Raw genomic sequence first — 15,829 nt, forward strand, 5'->3', positions numbered from 1 at the left:
TATATACGCACGTGGTACATTTTTGCGTAAATTCTCCATGTAAACAGAACGAAGGAAAAGGCGATCAAGATATTTGAAGACTTCAAGAGAATAATTTGTATCATACCTGCTATAGATTGTGTCCGCGCTGTTACTGTTTTTGTCTTTTGCGGTAGGCTTTTGATATTTGACATACAAGTACCGATAAATGATCATCCCATGTAGATGTGCTAGGTACCATGGAAAGTGACCTTTGATCTCACACATTTTTGAAGCTTTTATGGGTAAATTCCTCAAGCCGATGTGTCGTGTTCCTAGTTTGTGACGTTGAATTGCGATAGATATCTAGTTAAGCATAATACGCATGTTTTACCATACTTTAAAGATTCAGAATTAAAGCTTATAAGACGGTGCTGTATACCCCCACCCCTTGTTGAAAATCGCGAGCGAGTCGACTCTGAGGCCCTTGAGGCCTTTGATGTCTGTAGTAGGTCTGAGTTAAGCCTCTAGTGAACATGAGTCGAGCCTCTAGATGTTCTGCATTAAATCTATATAGTAACTTTAATGAACTTCAAACTCATCCTGTTCATTTTCATACGGAACCAATTTTCTTATTTCAGGAAATATTCCGCTGAAGCAGAAGGAAAGTGACAATGAAAGTGAAACTTAATGCATGTAAATTTCGGTATATGATTAAAGTTCAATTAAAACTTTCAGGACCGAATATACTTAATATCATTCTTATCATTTTGCTTTGGGTTGTCCAGTTTATGTACATGTATAATGTTATATTTTGCCATACGAACACATTAGAAAACTGACAAAAGCTGGGCCTTAGGCAACACAGCTCACCTGAGTAACCTTGGACTTTCTATTTTGATTTTTATAAGATTTTTATGCCCCACCATGAATATGGTGAGTGTCATTTCAGTCCTTCTGTCCTTCCATCACACTTTGCGTTTAGCTCAGTTTTAAAGAAATTATTCGAGATATTTTTATCAAACCTTATATGCTGATACATATTGGTGACATCTATTCAACTGCATCAATATTTTTTTTTTACATTTCCTTTGACCTTGACATCACTTTTCCCTCATTGGTGTTTCGCTCAGTTTCAAGACAACTATTGACAATATTTTTATGAAAACTCTTACACTGATACATATTAGTTGGTAGCTATTCAACTGTGGCATTATTTTTTTTACCTTGACCTTCCCTGTGATCTTGACCTAACATTCCCTATTTGGTGGTTAACTCAGTTTCAAAGCAATTAATGAGGAATATCTTTGCCCCTTTCTGAATATGTCCGTTTATGATATTTATGTACTATATAAATTTAAAATTCCTACTTACAGTGTATAAAACATAAGTCCTATGAAAAATAAAAAATCTAATTTAACAATATGAATTAAGTTTGTTTAGGTAAGAGATCTAATTCACCTTGAGCCAGACTTTAAGGTTGGGTTTTTACAATAGAAATAATTTAATTCATTGCCAAAACGGGACAGTAAGAGAAAACCGTGCAGCAAAAGCTCGCACAATACCTAGCTGAATTAGTAGGGAAAAGAAAAGTGATCAAACCTTGAGGTCCTTTACCACAACCCAAAATAACTTGAACGAGCCGCGTTCACGTTTTTATATCCCTTGTAAGCAATCAAACTCGAATTTACAATCCATCACACAACAAGTGAAACGTGAAATCTGAAACGTTTAAAGTTAAGACTTTTAACGAATCAGAAACATTGTTTAAAAATAACTTTGAGAGAAATATCAGAATGGAGGACCACTTCTTATCAAAATACATATGCTTTCTCAAAACAAAATAGATGTGGAAATAGTCAAAAACGCAAAAGAAATAAAAGGGTTAAGGACAGGAAAAGTAATTGAATAGTAAAGGTAACATGATTTACATCAAATAAGGAAATTTAGAATTATAGAAAATCAAAACTATTTCAGTGGTATGACTTGAACACAACTCAGACTTACAGTCCCTGAAACGTTCTACTTTACCATTTTTCCGTTTGCTCACCGTGCGTTCACCGTGCGCTCTCCATTCACGCTTTTGTGATCCTCGTGCGTTCACCGTTCACAAAGCGTTCAACGTGCGTTCACCGTTCACTGTCATTCGGAACACCAAAGTCAAAGGATCGATTTTCATAGCGAGGCAAAAATGAAAAAGGAACGGGTGCATAAGAGTGAAAGTAAACTTTCTTATTATATCATAAATTTAATTTATAAAGTACAAATATCAGGACTATCAACTGCGAAAATTCAAGGAAAACTGCAGATCACTCATCAATATCAAAGAATAGAATAAATCATTGTTATTATCATTACAAAACAAATATTGTTCGGTTAAAAAGTGGGAGAAGTTCTGAATGAGAGAAAAGAGTAAGAGCCTGCAGTTATGAATTTAACTCCTATACATGTACATGTAGCGAAAAACGAGCAACGAGCGCTGGTACGTGTACGAAAATGTGGCAGTTTCAGTTAAGAAATTCCTCGCCTCCACCTGAATTATCATTTAATATTTTCAAGTTTGGGCAAATGCACAATTCATTATATTTTATTTTGTCTCACTTGAAAAGAATTCTATATAAGTTTATTATTTTTCTTAAGCACCCCCCCCCCCCTCTCTCTCTCTCTCTCTTACTTAAAAAACGATGCTACAATGTACATTTCAATGCACATTCGTGCCCAAATGTCAAATTGATTTGACAAGTATTTCTGATTATTTTACGCCTATATTTATGAGAGACATTCTCAATAAATGTATTTACTCCTTTCCCCAAATTTGAAATTTTTGAATCGTTTGTCTCTGATTATAAAGATGAAATATTTCTCGTACATTTCTGCCCCATATATGATATACGTATAGTTCAGTACAATAAACAGTTTTTTTCGCATCAACATTTTATAAATATTGCACAATCTAAATATAAATTCATGGTCACACTATTTATTTTGTACGTATGTACATTAATTCTGGGATTATTTCCTCAGGTATACTATACATGTATTTGCAGTAAAGTGAATTACGCAAAATCTACGTGGGAATAAACCTTTCATACTATTTAGAAGCGTTCAGGTGTCAACACGAGGTACCTGTTCTACTCCTGTTGGTTGTTTAATGCATTTATCTTGACTCCTTTCGGGAATGTTTTTTAATTGTGTGTAATCCAAACGACGCGCTCGTAAATTTTGAAGTAATGCATGTACATCTGTAAATTCTTGGCACTAATTAGTAGACTATCTTTATTTCCCCCCACCGCAACGCGGAAGGGGACACAGAAATACCGGCGTCCGTCCGTCGGTCCGTCCCACTTCACTTTGTGGACGCAACTCCTCAGAAACCGCTCGATGGATTTTGTTCATATTTTGTAGGATTGTTAGTCATCATGTGTAGTTGATCATATTTTGCCACCATTTTGATTCGACAAATTTTACAGGAGTTACGGGACTTTGTTGAATTTGTGCATGCTGCACTATAGGAACACATTGTGGACGCAACTCCTCCGAAACAGCTCAACGGATTTTGTTAAAATTTTGTAGGATTGTTAGTCACCATATGTAGTTGATCATATTGCGCCGTCATTTTGATTCGACAAATTTTACAGGAGTTAAGGGACTTTTGTGCTTCAACTTTTTTTGCGGCAGTATGTGACATGGCTACGTGTAGCAGTCTTGTTTCACATGAATCGTTTATACTCTTGTATTAAGAAATTAAATACTATGCATATTAAGTCAAAATATAGAATTACATATAGTATACCGAGATGACGCACCAATATTTATGATTTATGAAAACGTCAAGAATTCTAAATATTATAAAATATGTTTCTATTTTTCATGTATATAAGTATCTGTATGTGTAATACTGTAAACAATGTACAAATGAAATTTTCTTTTGTTTGTGCATAATTGTAGCAATTGATGTAAAAATTTACGATCATTTTCATAAGAAATATACATCCAGTACTTGCACAAAAATGAGCAAACAGATGTATTCATATATATATTCTCTACCTGATTATAAAGTACAATCCAAGGGGGAAATCCGAAATATACCGAACGAATAGACCATTTTGCGTTCACCGTGCGCTCACCGTTCACTTTGCGCTCACCGTTCACCAAATTGCGCTCACCGTTCGCTCTGCGTGCGTTCACCCTACGCTCACCGTGCGTTCACCGTTTGCTCACCGTGCGTTTACCGTTCAAGTGGGAAAGTAGAACGTTTCAGGGACTGTACCTGTATAAAAAGTTAGCACACCAGACTACCCATACCGAAAAAAACTTATCAAAAAGTTATAACTTTTTTAACTAAAAAAAGTTGTAACTAAGTTATCGGAGTTTGGAACCACTTTTTTCAAATTAAGTTATACTTTACTTACAACTAAGGTACAAAAAAGTTATAACTCATGTATAAGTTATCAACTTTTATTTCAACATAATAAAATTCATATAACCTTTTTTATAACTTTATGCACTTGGATGCATAAAGTTATATAAAGGTTATACTTCAAAAAAGTTATACTTCATGATAATTACAAAAAAGTTATCAAAAAGTTACAAAGTTATACTTAAGTTATACTCATATAAACAGCTGGAATGAAGTTACAAAAAAGTTATGCCCAACAAAAGTTATGGAAAAAGTTATACCCGACAAAAAGTTATGCCTTACAAAACTTATGAAAAAGTTACACAAAAGTTATACCTAGCAAAAAGTTATACTTAACAAGAGTTATGAAATGTTACAGAAAAAATACTTAAACAGTTATAGAAAAGTTATGTGAAAAAATACAAAAAAAGTTATACTTCTGAGTTAAAAAAATATTTTTATAAAAAATAATACTATAAACGTGAAAATATTGACGACGTTTGTAATTTTGACTATATTGACGATTTCTCTATTTTTCATAAGAAATTCCACTCGTCAAACTTCATAATACATAGCGAATGCAAATGACACACCGATATTTGAAATATTTCTAACTGGCATTGATTCACAGTATTACGATTGTACAATCTTGTTTGTCATTACATGTACATGGATTTTTATTATAATCAAATTCCATCCATTTCTAGTAATCCAAAAAAGGAGAAAAATAAACTAACAATGCACTTCCGAGTTTGGCTTAGTACACTTCTTGTCAGCTTTGCCCATTGTAATAATCATGTGACCTATTTCGTCACCTCAAGTGTTCGATCATGCTCAATAAAATCGAAAATAGAGCAAATCAATTATTCAATTAAATTCAATAATCATAATTGCATGTCCAAAGCAGCTATATGTAAACATGCTGACACTGCACCATCCCTAAACGATCTTTTTTTTTCCGCCGCTTGCAACATCTTAACATTTGGAATATACTGGTTAAGGAAGTGTTAGCTTTCGTGTGCAGTATATTTATATAAAAATTAATACTAGTAAGGCATTATTATTTTACAGAAGTACACATTTCAACTGGACCTTAAAAAAGACCAAAATTTTCAGTTAAAGGGAAAGGCAACCCAAAAGATTTTTACATGATAAATGATAGGATTAATTATATGATAAAGATTTGTCATACAAATCTGTTGATATATGGCGTAGATATGCTTCAGTACTAATTTGAAAACGTCAAAAATTGAAATTCCCGCGATCTATAGAGGCTGCCATGATGTGTAACTCTTTTGTATTCAAGACCACAAAAATCAATAATTTTGACGTCACACCGTCTGTTCCGGTTTTGATGAGATTCTAAGATCATCCACAGGTCCTTGGGTTCATCCCCCCCCCCCCCCTTCCGAATAAGCTACATGACTTGATTTAATTATTTTTTCTTGAAAATATTTCTAATGCATGTCAACAACGTCTTGCATACCCATAAAGTCCAAAATAACAATCAAACGTATTTTTCTTAATTACGTAAATACCCGATTGCGGATGTAAACGAAGAAGGCGCCGTTTTAAAAAGAAAGAAAAGTGAAACACTGTTCCGAAGCTATGTACCCTCACAAACGTGGTCGCTACCAGGTTTTCCATGCCGATAAATTTCAACAACCAAAGTATCCCTTTGGCGAATGCACAGGGGCTAAGCCCGTTTTGGACCCGAACTCTGTGATACCATATATAGGATCCCCTGCGGTATTCCAACCAATTGAAGCCTTCGCCCTTAGTAGAGTAGAAAAATGGAACTCAAAATCTCTCCCAAACCCCAGGAGCCACCGGGTGGTACCATTACAACTCCAAACTGAAAATGGCGAATGATAGCTCTAGGATTCTACTACTTTCCCTGTCTCACCTGATAGAGAAGAAATAGGGACTCTAAATCTGTCCCGAGACCTGGAAGCCACCGGGTGGTACCAATACAGCCCCAAACTGAAAGCGGTAAATGATAGTCCTAGGGGTCCTCTATTTTGCCTTGATGTTCCTTCCGCCTTGTCTTCAAAGATAAATGCTCTAAAAGCAGTCATAAAACCCCATTATTCTGAACGAGTTACAAAAATGTCAAAGTTCAGGTGAGCTAAACAATACTTCCGGGTATCACACAGGTTTTCTCTACATGGCATCGAGTACCCCGTAGTATTCTCCACCTCAATCAATGGATATATTGTCCCTGTCTTCTCTGATAGAGTAGAAATAGGGACTCAAAATCTGTCCCGACACCCGGGACCCACCGGGTGGTACCACAACAGCCCCAAACTGAAAGCGGTAAATGATAGTCCTAGGAGTCCTCTACCTTGCCTTGATGTTCCTTCGACCTTGTCTTCAATGATTAATACTCTGAAAACAGTCATAAAATTCCGTTATTATCCAAGAGGTACGGAAAATGTTAGAGTTCAAGTGAGCTAAACAATACTTCTAGGTATCACAGAGCTCTTCTTTCCATGGTATCGAGTACCCCTTAGCATTCTCTACCTCAGTCAGTGGATGTAGTGTCCCTGTCTCCCCTCACAGAGTAGAAATACAGACTTAAAATCTGTCCCGACCCCCGGTAGCCACCGAGTGGTACCACTACAGCCCCAAACTGAAAGTGGTGAATGATAGCTCTAGGGGTCCTTTATTTTGCCTTGATGTTCCTTCTGTCTTGTCTCCGAAGATTACAGTTCTAAAAGCAGTCATAAAACTCGTTTTATACTTTTTTTAGTAGGTCATACACAATTTTTGATAGCAGTCACCGGATGGAGGTATTATTCACCAGATATTACAGTGTTTCATTATTTAATCCTGTTTCCTTACACCACTTGTTCAAAAGATTTCTTGTGTTCATTTCTTTTAATCCCGTGGGGATCCGGGTTAGAAAAGGTCCTCAGTACCCCTTGCTTGTCGTAAGAGGCGACTAAATGGGGCGATCCTTCGGATGAGACCGCAAAAACCGAGGTCCCGTGTCACAGCAGGTGTGGCATGATAAAGATCCCTCTCTGCTCAATGGCTACAAGCGCCGAGCATAGGCCTAAATTTTGCAGCCCTTCACCCGCAGTGGTGACGTCTTCATATGAGTGAAACATTCTCGGAAGGGATGTTAAACAATATTCAATCAATCATTTCTTTTGTAACAAAGCAATGATTATCACTCTTCAGGTGAGCTAATTTACAGAAAAGGTTTTTGAATGCAATATGATTTCAAATGGATTGGCACATGAAAATAGGATCAGTCTTGAAATAATAAAGCACCCCACATCATATAGTTTTCCCTATCATATCAATCTATTCATTGGTACTTAATGACTAAGATCGTAATATTCTGGTGAGCTAAATTATCAATGTGCATTTACTTTCGTGCATGTAAAGTGAGAAAATTAATTGTTCAAAAAGATCAGAAATTGAAAAGTGTGGTCAATTTTATTTCTTTCCATCCTTTCATTACAAATTACTGATATAAATTCATTTCACCATTGATGTACAACATCTCGTGAGCTAAGTTGCCCATGAGTGTTGCGATTGACATTTGTTAATTCAAAACATGAATTAAAAATTCCTTTAAAATAGGTTTCAAATTTAATATTTTTCTATGAGTACTCTCAGTCCTTTGATGATTTTCCTTAGTGGTTGCTAGCTTCTACGTGCTTATTGGCTGCTGGTTAGTGACTGCTAGCTTCAGCCTGGTGAGAAATTATCATCATTTTATAATCCTCTGTAACAATATAAATCCGACGTTTCCTGAATTCAATTGTCCCGTTTACATGCAAGGTGAAGATAACGAACAGTGATCAATCTCATAACTCCTACAAGCAATACAAAATAGATAGTTGGGCAAACACGGACCCCTGGACACACCAGAGGTGGGATCAGGTGCCTAGGAGGAGTAAGCATCCCCTGTTGACCGGTCACACCTGCCGTGAGCCCCATATCCTGATCAGGTAAACGGAGTTATCCACAGTCAAATCAGTGTGCCAAGAACGGCTTAACAATCGGTATGAAACACGTCAGACAGCATTTGACCCAATGCGAAGTTGTATTGACGAACTAGATCGTTATAACGACCATAAAATTTGCGAAATGCTGACTTCAATCGAGACTGTTGAAATCCCTGTACCATCAACTTGTTTGTCAGTAGCTTGCCTCGATTTAAAAACTGACTATACCCAGAACAAGCTCTTGCATATCGAATCAGTTGAGATATATAAACACCATATGCAGGTAATAATGGAATATTGCTACATAAATGTGGGAAGTTGACGATGGAGAAGCTGAAATCATCCCGTTTGTCATACAGTTGAGTTGTCAGTTTGCCGTTAATGTCTACTTTCAATAAAATATCTAAGTATGAAGCAGAAGTGGACGACTCTGTGGTGTCCTTTATTTCGAGCTCATAATATTACCTAATTCCAAACTCTGTTATATAGATTTTCTCCTGTGTTTCAGGTATCAAGCCCTAGAACTTCATTCCATGAGATGGGTACACTTCGAATGTGCGAAACTTGTGGTCAGGAATTCAAGACCAATTCTGAATTGCGTTGGCATGTAAAAAGGAAACATCAACCAGAGAAAGTGTTATTCATTTGTGATCAGTGCAACACACGCTTTTGCACATTATAAAAGAAACATGAAGTAAAAAAAATTACATTGTTTTCTGAATACAAGAGGTGCATACATATACCATGGCAGCCGTTTAATATATCCGTTTATGCACATCATGAAACGATTATTTTAACGTTATCAGAGATACTACTAATCTTCTTCAATGATTAATTACTTGTTATTAAATATATTTCAGTGTTATTGGATTTTTATTGAACTGATAACAACTAGTGAAAAATTGTATTGAGCATCTGAGCAGCAAATGTTGAAGAAGAAAAAACACCATGGACAAAACTGCTTTTCATTTAGGTTCATATCTCAGCTACAGGGGTGATATTGCGAATTTCTGTGAAAATATCCTTTTTATTTTCTTCATCAGTATATACACTATAAAGTTGAATTCAATGTAATTACAAGAAACGAAAAGTTTTAAAATACAAAAATGCTGATATTTACTATATTCCAACAAACACTTTTACAGTAAGTAATTATCCTTGTAAGTGAGTTGGCCTCGATATCTTGTATGACATATGCACTCAAAAAAATCCCGCTTTAACAATCAGAACTGGTTCCAGCAGAAGCAAACATATGAAAGGTACAAGTGCATATGGACAGATAATTAAGTATTGAAAACATGAACACCTCAACATCTTATTGTCTTTATTGGAAACATTAGAAATGCAGAAACTTATGGGTAATATGGTGAGATCCCGTGCTAAATGGATTAATGAAGGCGAAAAACCAACTAATTAGATAGATATTCATTCATTGGCAAATTTAAAAGCTGAAAGTACAATAACTAAGTTAAAAAAAACAGATCAGAATATTAGCAAAATATAAACGTGATAAGAATGTACATGAAAAGACAAAGAATAATTTTAATTTTAAAAGCATTTACATACAATAAAAATATTTGGAGAAAATATAAATAAACGGACGTACATAAGGTAAAACAAAACAAACAAATTAATGAGTCTGAAATAAGGATTAAAAGTCTGCTGACTAGCTTTCAGAGTACAATGTATGCTTATGTATGCCTTTGGTTTAGTATACACCAGGGTATAAACCTGTTCTTGTAACGGTTTGTTTTAAATTTTGGTAAATAATATTTTGAGGAGATTCTTAGATTATATAGGTTTTCGCGAATGTCAGGAAGGAGGCAGTGGAGTCGATGGGATGGGTCTTCCATATCCTTGAAAGGTTTTAAACATATATTTTTGCGTTTTCAAGTCGGGTATATTCCAAAGCTTTTTGGTAGGAGTGTAATGATCGTATGATCTTGAGAGGATGCTTTTGGATGGATTCGATTTGATCTGATAGAGTATATGTGAGGCCTGTGGACCACACCGGGCATGCATATTCACCAATCGGTCTTATAAGGGACTTATAAACTCGTCGAAGATCACTCTCGCTTAATCCAGAGTATTTTAATTGGCGTAGGTAGAATAAACGCTTTGAGGCCTTTCTGTTATGTATTTCACATGTGGTCCCCATTTCAGATCTTCACTTATTACAACTGCAAGTAGTTTACTCACTGACACACGCTCTATTTCTGTACCATTCATGTTCAGTTTATCAATATCTGGTTCTCTTCCGAATGAAATAATCATTTCTTTTGTTTTGGAGGTATTTGTACCAAGCTGGTTTTCAGAAGACTACTCCAAGATTTCACAGTAGATGTCACTTTCTAAATCTTGACAATCGCAATTATACAAGTAAGATAATGCCAAAGATAATTAAAACTGATAATGGTATGCAAATAGAAATAACGAAGCAAAAGGAAATTTTAGGAGAAGTTGAGACATTTTACAAAAATCTATATAATCCCTAACAACAGGTAGAGTCCAAAATTGATTTAAATGATATACTAAAAGACTATAATGTACCAAAAATTACATATAATGAAAAAATATCATTGAAGGTAAAATTACTTATAATGAGGCTTTGGTAGTTTTGAAGAATATGGCTAACAACAAAAGTTGAGGGAGCGATGGATTCACTGTGGAATTCTTTAAGATGTTTTGGAAAAAATAGGACATTTTGTTATTAGATCTATAAACTATGGCTATGAAATAGGGGGACTATCATCAACACAAAGGCAGGGGATTATAAAATGTTTGGCAAAAGAAGGAAAAAATAAATTCTATTTAAATAACTGGAGACCTCTATCGTTATTAAAGGTAGTCTACAGAATTGGGTCGGGGTGTATTGCTAGAAGACTGAGACATGTATTAGACACTTTAATCAGTTCTGATCAGACAGGATTTATTCCAGGAAGGTATATAGGAGAAAATACACGCTTAATATATGATCTGATGAACTGTACAGAAATTAACAATATACCGGATGTCTTAATGATGATTGATTTCGAAAAAGCTATTGATTCAGTATCATGGAAATTCATTTCTGAAACTCTGAAATACTTCAAATTTGGTCCTTCCTTTTGCCAGTGGGTTGAAACTTTTTAACATAATACTGTTTCTAGTGTAACTCAAGCAGGTATCCTGTCTAATTTCTTTAAACTTGGAAGGGGTTGTAGACAAGGAGACCCAATCTCACCGTACATTTTTCTACTATGCGCAGAAATCTTATCTATTAAAATAAAAAAAATAATGAAGGCATTGAAGGAATTTAGAATAACGATAATGAATATATTAGGTCACAATATTTGGACTTAAAATAAACAAAGGAAAAACTCAAATTAGATAGATAGGTAGTAAGAAATATTCAGAAGATATACTTTGTCCGGAAATGAAATTTCAATGAACTACACAGTTCAAATTATTAGGAATTTACTATGATGTGGATCTGTCAAAAATGAATAGATTAAACTATGACAAAAAAATAGTAAAAATTAAGGCAATAATTCAACAATGGAATAAAAGAAACCCAACACCATTTGGAAGAATTACACTTGTCAAATCACTTCTTATATCACAGCTTAATCATTTATTTATTTCCTTACCCAGTCTTACCGATAACACATTGAAAGAATTAAATGATTTATGATTTCATTTTCTATGGCAGTCTAATATTGACAAAATTAAACGGAAAGTAAGTACGCAAGATTATACAAATGGTGGGTTAAGAATGATAGATTTGAAATGTTACATTAAGGGATTAAAATCAACATAGATAAGGAGAATAATTAGGAATGATAACTTTATGTGGAAAATTTTATTAGAGAGGTTGATTAATATTGATAAGTTGTTAAACACAGGATCAGACTACATTGACCATATTAAGGAAAACATACAAAATACTTTTTGGATAGATGTATTGGTGGCTTTCAAGGAAATTCAAGATAATTATGTCATTGAAACTTGGCAAGATTATACATGCCAACCACTATGGTATAATAATAGAATTAGAATTGGAAATCAGTCTGTGTTTTTAAAGTCTTGGTATGAAAAAGGTATAAAATTTGTCCATGATTTAGTAGATACAAATAGTAATATATTATGTCTTGAAAAACTTCAAAATCAATTCAACATTAAAATTAACCATTTGACTTACATAGGCAAGCCATACTGACCGATATAAAGAAGTTTAATTTTTATAAAGAGGAAATCATTATTAAACCATACATTCCATTGAATATCAAAGATTTTGTATTATCTAAAAAAAGGGTTCTAAACCCATGTATAAAAATTTTAATAAACAAATGGTGAAGCCAGTGGTTAAAAAAAAGTGGGATAGATATTTCAACATCACTCAAAAACAGTGGAAAGTAATATATGATCTGCCTTTTTCAACCACACAAAATAGTCAATTACAATGGTTGCAATTCAGAATTAATCATTACATTCTCACTACAAATAGTTTTATGTTTAAAATTGGCAAAGTAAACTCAAATGTGTGTGATTTTTGTAAAAACGAAGAAGAAACAATCTATCATCTGTTGTGGGATTGCCCCATTGTCCAAAAGTTACTTGGAAAGTTCATTAATCTTTGTAATTCAGAAAAGGTCATTTTAAACCTGGATGCCATTACCTTATTAATTGGAGAATTAAGCAAAAGTGAATCAGCCAAAACATTCAATATCATGTTAATGTCCATAAAACATTTTATATATATATATATATATATATATATATATATATATATATATATATATATATATAATGAGATGTTTAAAAAATAGCCTATCCATAAAACGTCTGATAAATGAAATAAAGAGTATGTTAAGAGGACGTCTCAGAGAAAAACATGCAAAATCACTAAAATCGTCCAGATAGATACATAGCACATTCTATTTTGTTATATGTTTTTATGATCTAGGGTGTGACATGAGATGCAAAATGTACTTTAGAATTTCCTCACGTGTTTCTATTTTTAGAAACAACTGGTTTTGATATATTGCAAATAATTGGCATTCATGCATAGCAGAAATTATGGAAGTTTGATGCCTTATAAAATAATTGCAATACTTACAAAAAAATTTGCTGTATCATCAAAACATACATTGAATTTAAAGAATATTAATGTTTTGCTCTGATTGCATCTATTTATGATTAAGGACAAGGCCATATGTAGGCTAATGTTTGGAATTACAGATAAAAAATGCAAGTCTGGTGCAGCAGTACAGTTTAAATGGAAATCAAATTTTCATGTAATGATATAAATTATAAAGATCAATTTAGGTTTTAACAAATATATAAAAATTCACTGATGGCATTTCATATTTAATATATTAAGTAAGTAGTTAAAATAATGACTATAGTGAATTTAATCAATATCTTGTTTACTTGATATTTTTAGCTAAACATAATTTATATGGTTTTATTTTATAGGTAATAAACACATTTTAATGTAAATCATTATTATAAAGTCAATAAAAATGAAAAACATAAAAATGAATAGTACATAACATTAATGAATTTTTTTTTTACAAGATTATGAGAATGTTTGGAAGAGTTATCTCCCGTAATGCCGCTCTTTATTCAAATACGGGGGAAATGGCGAGCAGACACGACGTGCATCATGTATTGCATTTGATGTGTGATTTCAGCAGTTTTTTCGAACACTGCGTTTAGTGAATGCCATATATTTCAAACATATGAATGTAGGACAGATGTGTCTTGTCACTTGCGACTGTTGCAATGCTCTGAACAACTTCATGGACAGTATGGTAAATATACTAGCGGAAAAAAGAAACTGTGCATTATACAATTTGGTATAATTTTTCTATATTTATTGTTTATATTTATAAAATCTAAACAATCGATAAAGGGAATGTTTTTGAAGAATATTGGATAGTACCCGACTCAGATGCACGGACTTTTTCATGGTTAGTGAACACATGTTGTTTATTGAAGTGTTCGTACGCACGACTTTTACTGGCCAATACTGTTTGGAGTAAGAAGTGTAAAAGGTTTGTTTGGACACTATTCGTTAAGGAAAGCACTTTAGTTTTGACAACATTTACCCTTCTGTCATGCCACGACTCAGCGAAAACCAACGTAATCGTGCTGTTGGGATGCTTCAAGCTGGAATGGCACAAAATATCGTAGCAAGATACTTTGGAGTTCATCGGAACACCATCCAGTCATTATGGAGACCTTTCCAACAATCTGGTAACACTCGGAATCGACCACGTTCTGGGCGTCCTCATGTGACGTCGCGTCGACAGGACAACCACATTAGACTTGTGCACCTGAGAAATCGTTTCCAGACAGCAAGTTTGACTGCTCGTAGCATTCCTGGACTTCGACCAATCAGTTCAAGAACTGTGCGTAATCGTCTGCGTGAGCACAACATCAGACCAAGACGTCGAGCTGTGCGCCCAATACTGCTTCAACGTCATCGTATCGCTAGACTAGCGTGGTGCAGACGACATCTGCGATTTGGAATACAGGACTGGGCCAATATTCTGTTCACTGATGAATCCAGATTTCATTTGGATAGCAGTGACAGCCGTTGTAGAGTGTATCGTCGCGTTGGGGAACGGTACCAGGACGCTTGTGTTGTGCAATGTCGACAATTCGGTGGAGGTAGCGTTATAGTGTGGGGTGGAATAACAGCACGTGCAACGACAACTCTACAAATTGTCAATGGAAATATCACCGGCGTATGCTATCGAGACGAAATTATTCAGCACCATGTGATATCCTTCATACAGAGACAGCAAAATCACATCACTCTGCAGCAAGACAACGCAAGGCCATATGTTGCACGTGTAGTCAGGGACTTTTTTGTTCAACGGAATGTTTATGTCTTGCCTTGACCAGCTGTTTCTCCCAATTTATCGCCGATCGAGCACGTCTGGGATGAAATGGAACGACGTCTACGCCGTTTACTAAATCAGCCAGTGACATCGGCTGATTTACGCCAGGCTTTAACCAACATCTGGAACAACATCCCGCAAGCATTTCTGAACACTTTAGTGGCATCAATGAGGCGCCGTTGTCAAGCATGCGTGAATGCAAATGATGGTCACACGCGTTATTAACTTTGTTAATTCAAGTTCGAATACCAGTGTCTTTCGAGTGTACTGAAATTGACGTTATTCGATGTTAACATTAATGGATTATGAAATGTTGTAACGAATACATTTGTTAACAGTATTACAAAAATAAAATTTGTTCATTGTTATTTTTCATTATTTTTTCATATATTAAATAATGCACAGTTTCTTTTTTCCGCTAGTATACATACAACCATATGTATCAGAACTATTTGCATTAAAATTTCTTTCTTTTTAATTAATGAAAGAAAACAGTTTATTTAATCAAAACAAATCTTAGAATATAGTTTTAAATACACTTTAGCATGTGTAGTGCAGATAGGTTCCCAAATGTTGACATTACTGTGGTAGGAACACGCAAACAGAATGTACGTAGTTTA

The 15,829-nt window shown here is 34.6% G+C and overlaps 1 protein-coding gene across 2 annotated transcripts in view; it reads left to right on the forward strand.

The window, feature by feature from the left end:
* LOC125664678 (glutamyl-tRNA(Gln) amidotransferase subunit C, mitochondrial-like) overlaps positions 1 to 9,184 on the forward strand; it is a 47,717-nt gene extending 38,533 nt beyond the window's left edge. The window contains exons 5-6 of one of the 2 annotated variants that reach the window (XM_056154844.1): positions 600 to 7,543; positions 8,828 to 9,184. In XM_056154844.1, coding sequence (XP_056010819.1) covers positions 600 to 649 — 50 coding nt within the window. In that variant the 3' untranslated portion in view covers positions 650 to 7,543; positions 8,828 to 9,184. The remainder of the gene's footprint in view (positions 1 to 599; positions 7,544 to 8,827) is intronic. The other variant, XM_048897537.2, reaches the window with a different exon arrangement.
* The last annotated feature ends 6,645 nt before the right edge of the window (positions 9,185 to 15,829 follow it).

This window comes from Ostrea edulis, chromosome 1 (assembly GCF_947568905.1).
Source record: "Ostrea edulis chromosome 1, xbOstEdul1.1, whole genome shotgun sequence".
Classification (NCBI taxonomy): Eukaryota; Metazoa; Mollusca; class Bivalvia; order Ostreida; family Ostreidae; genus Ostrea; species Ostrea edulis.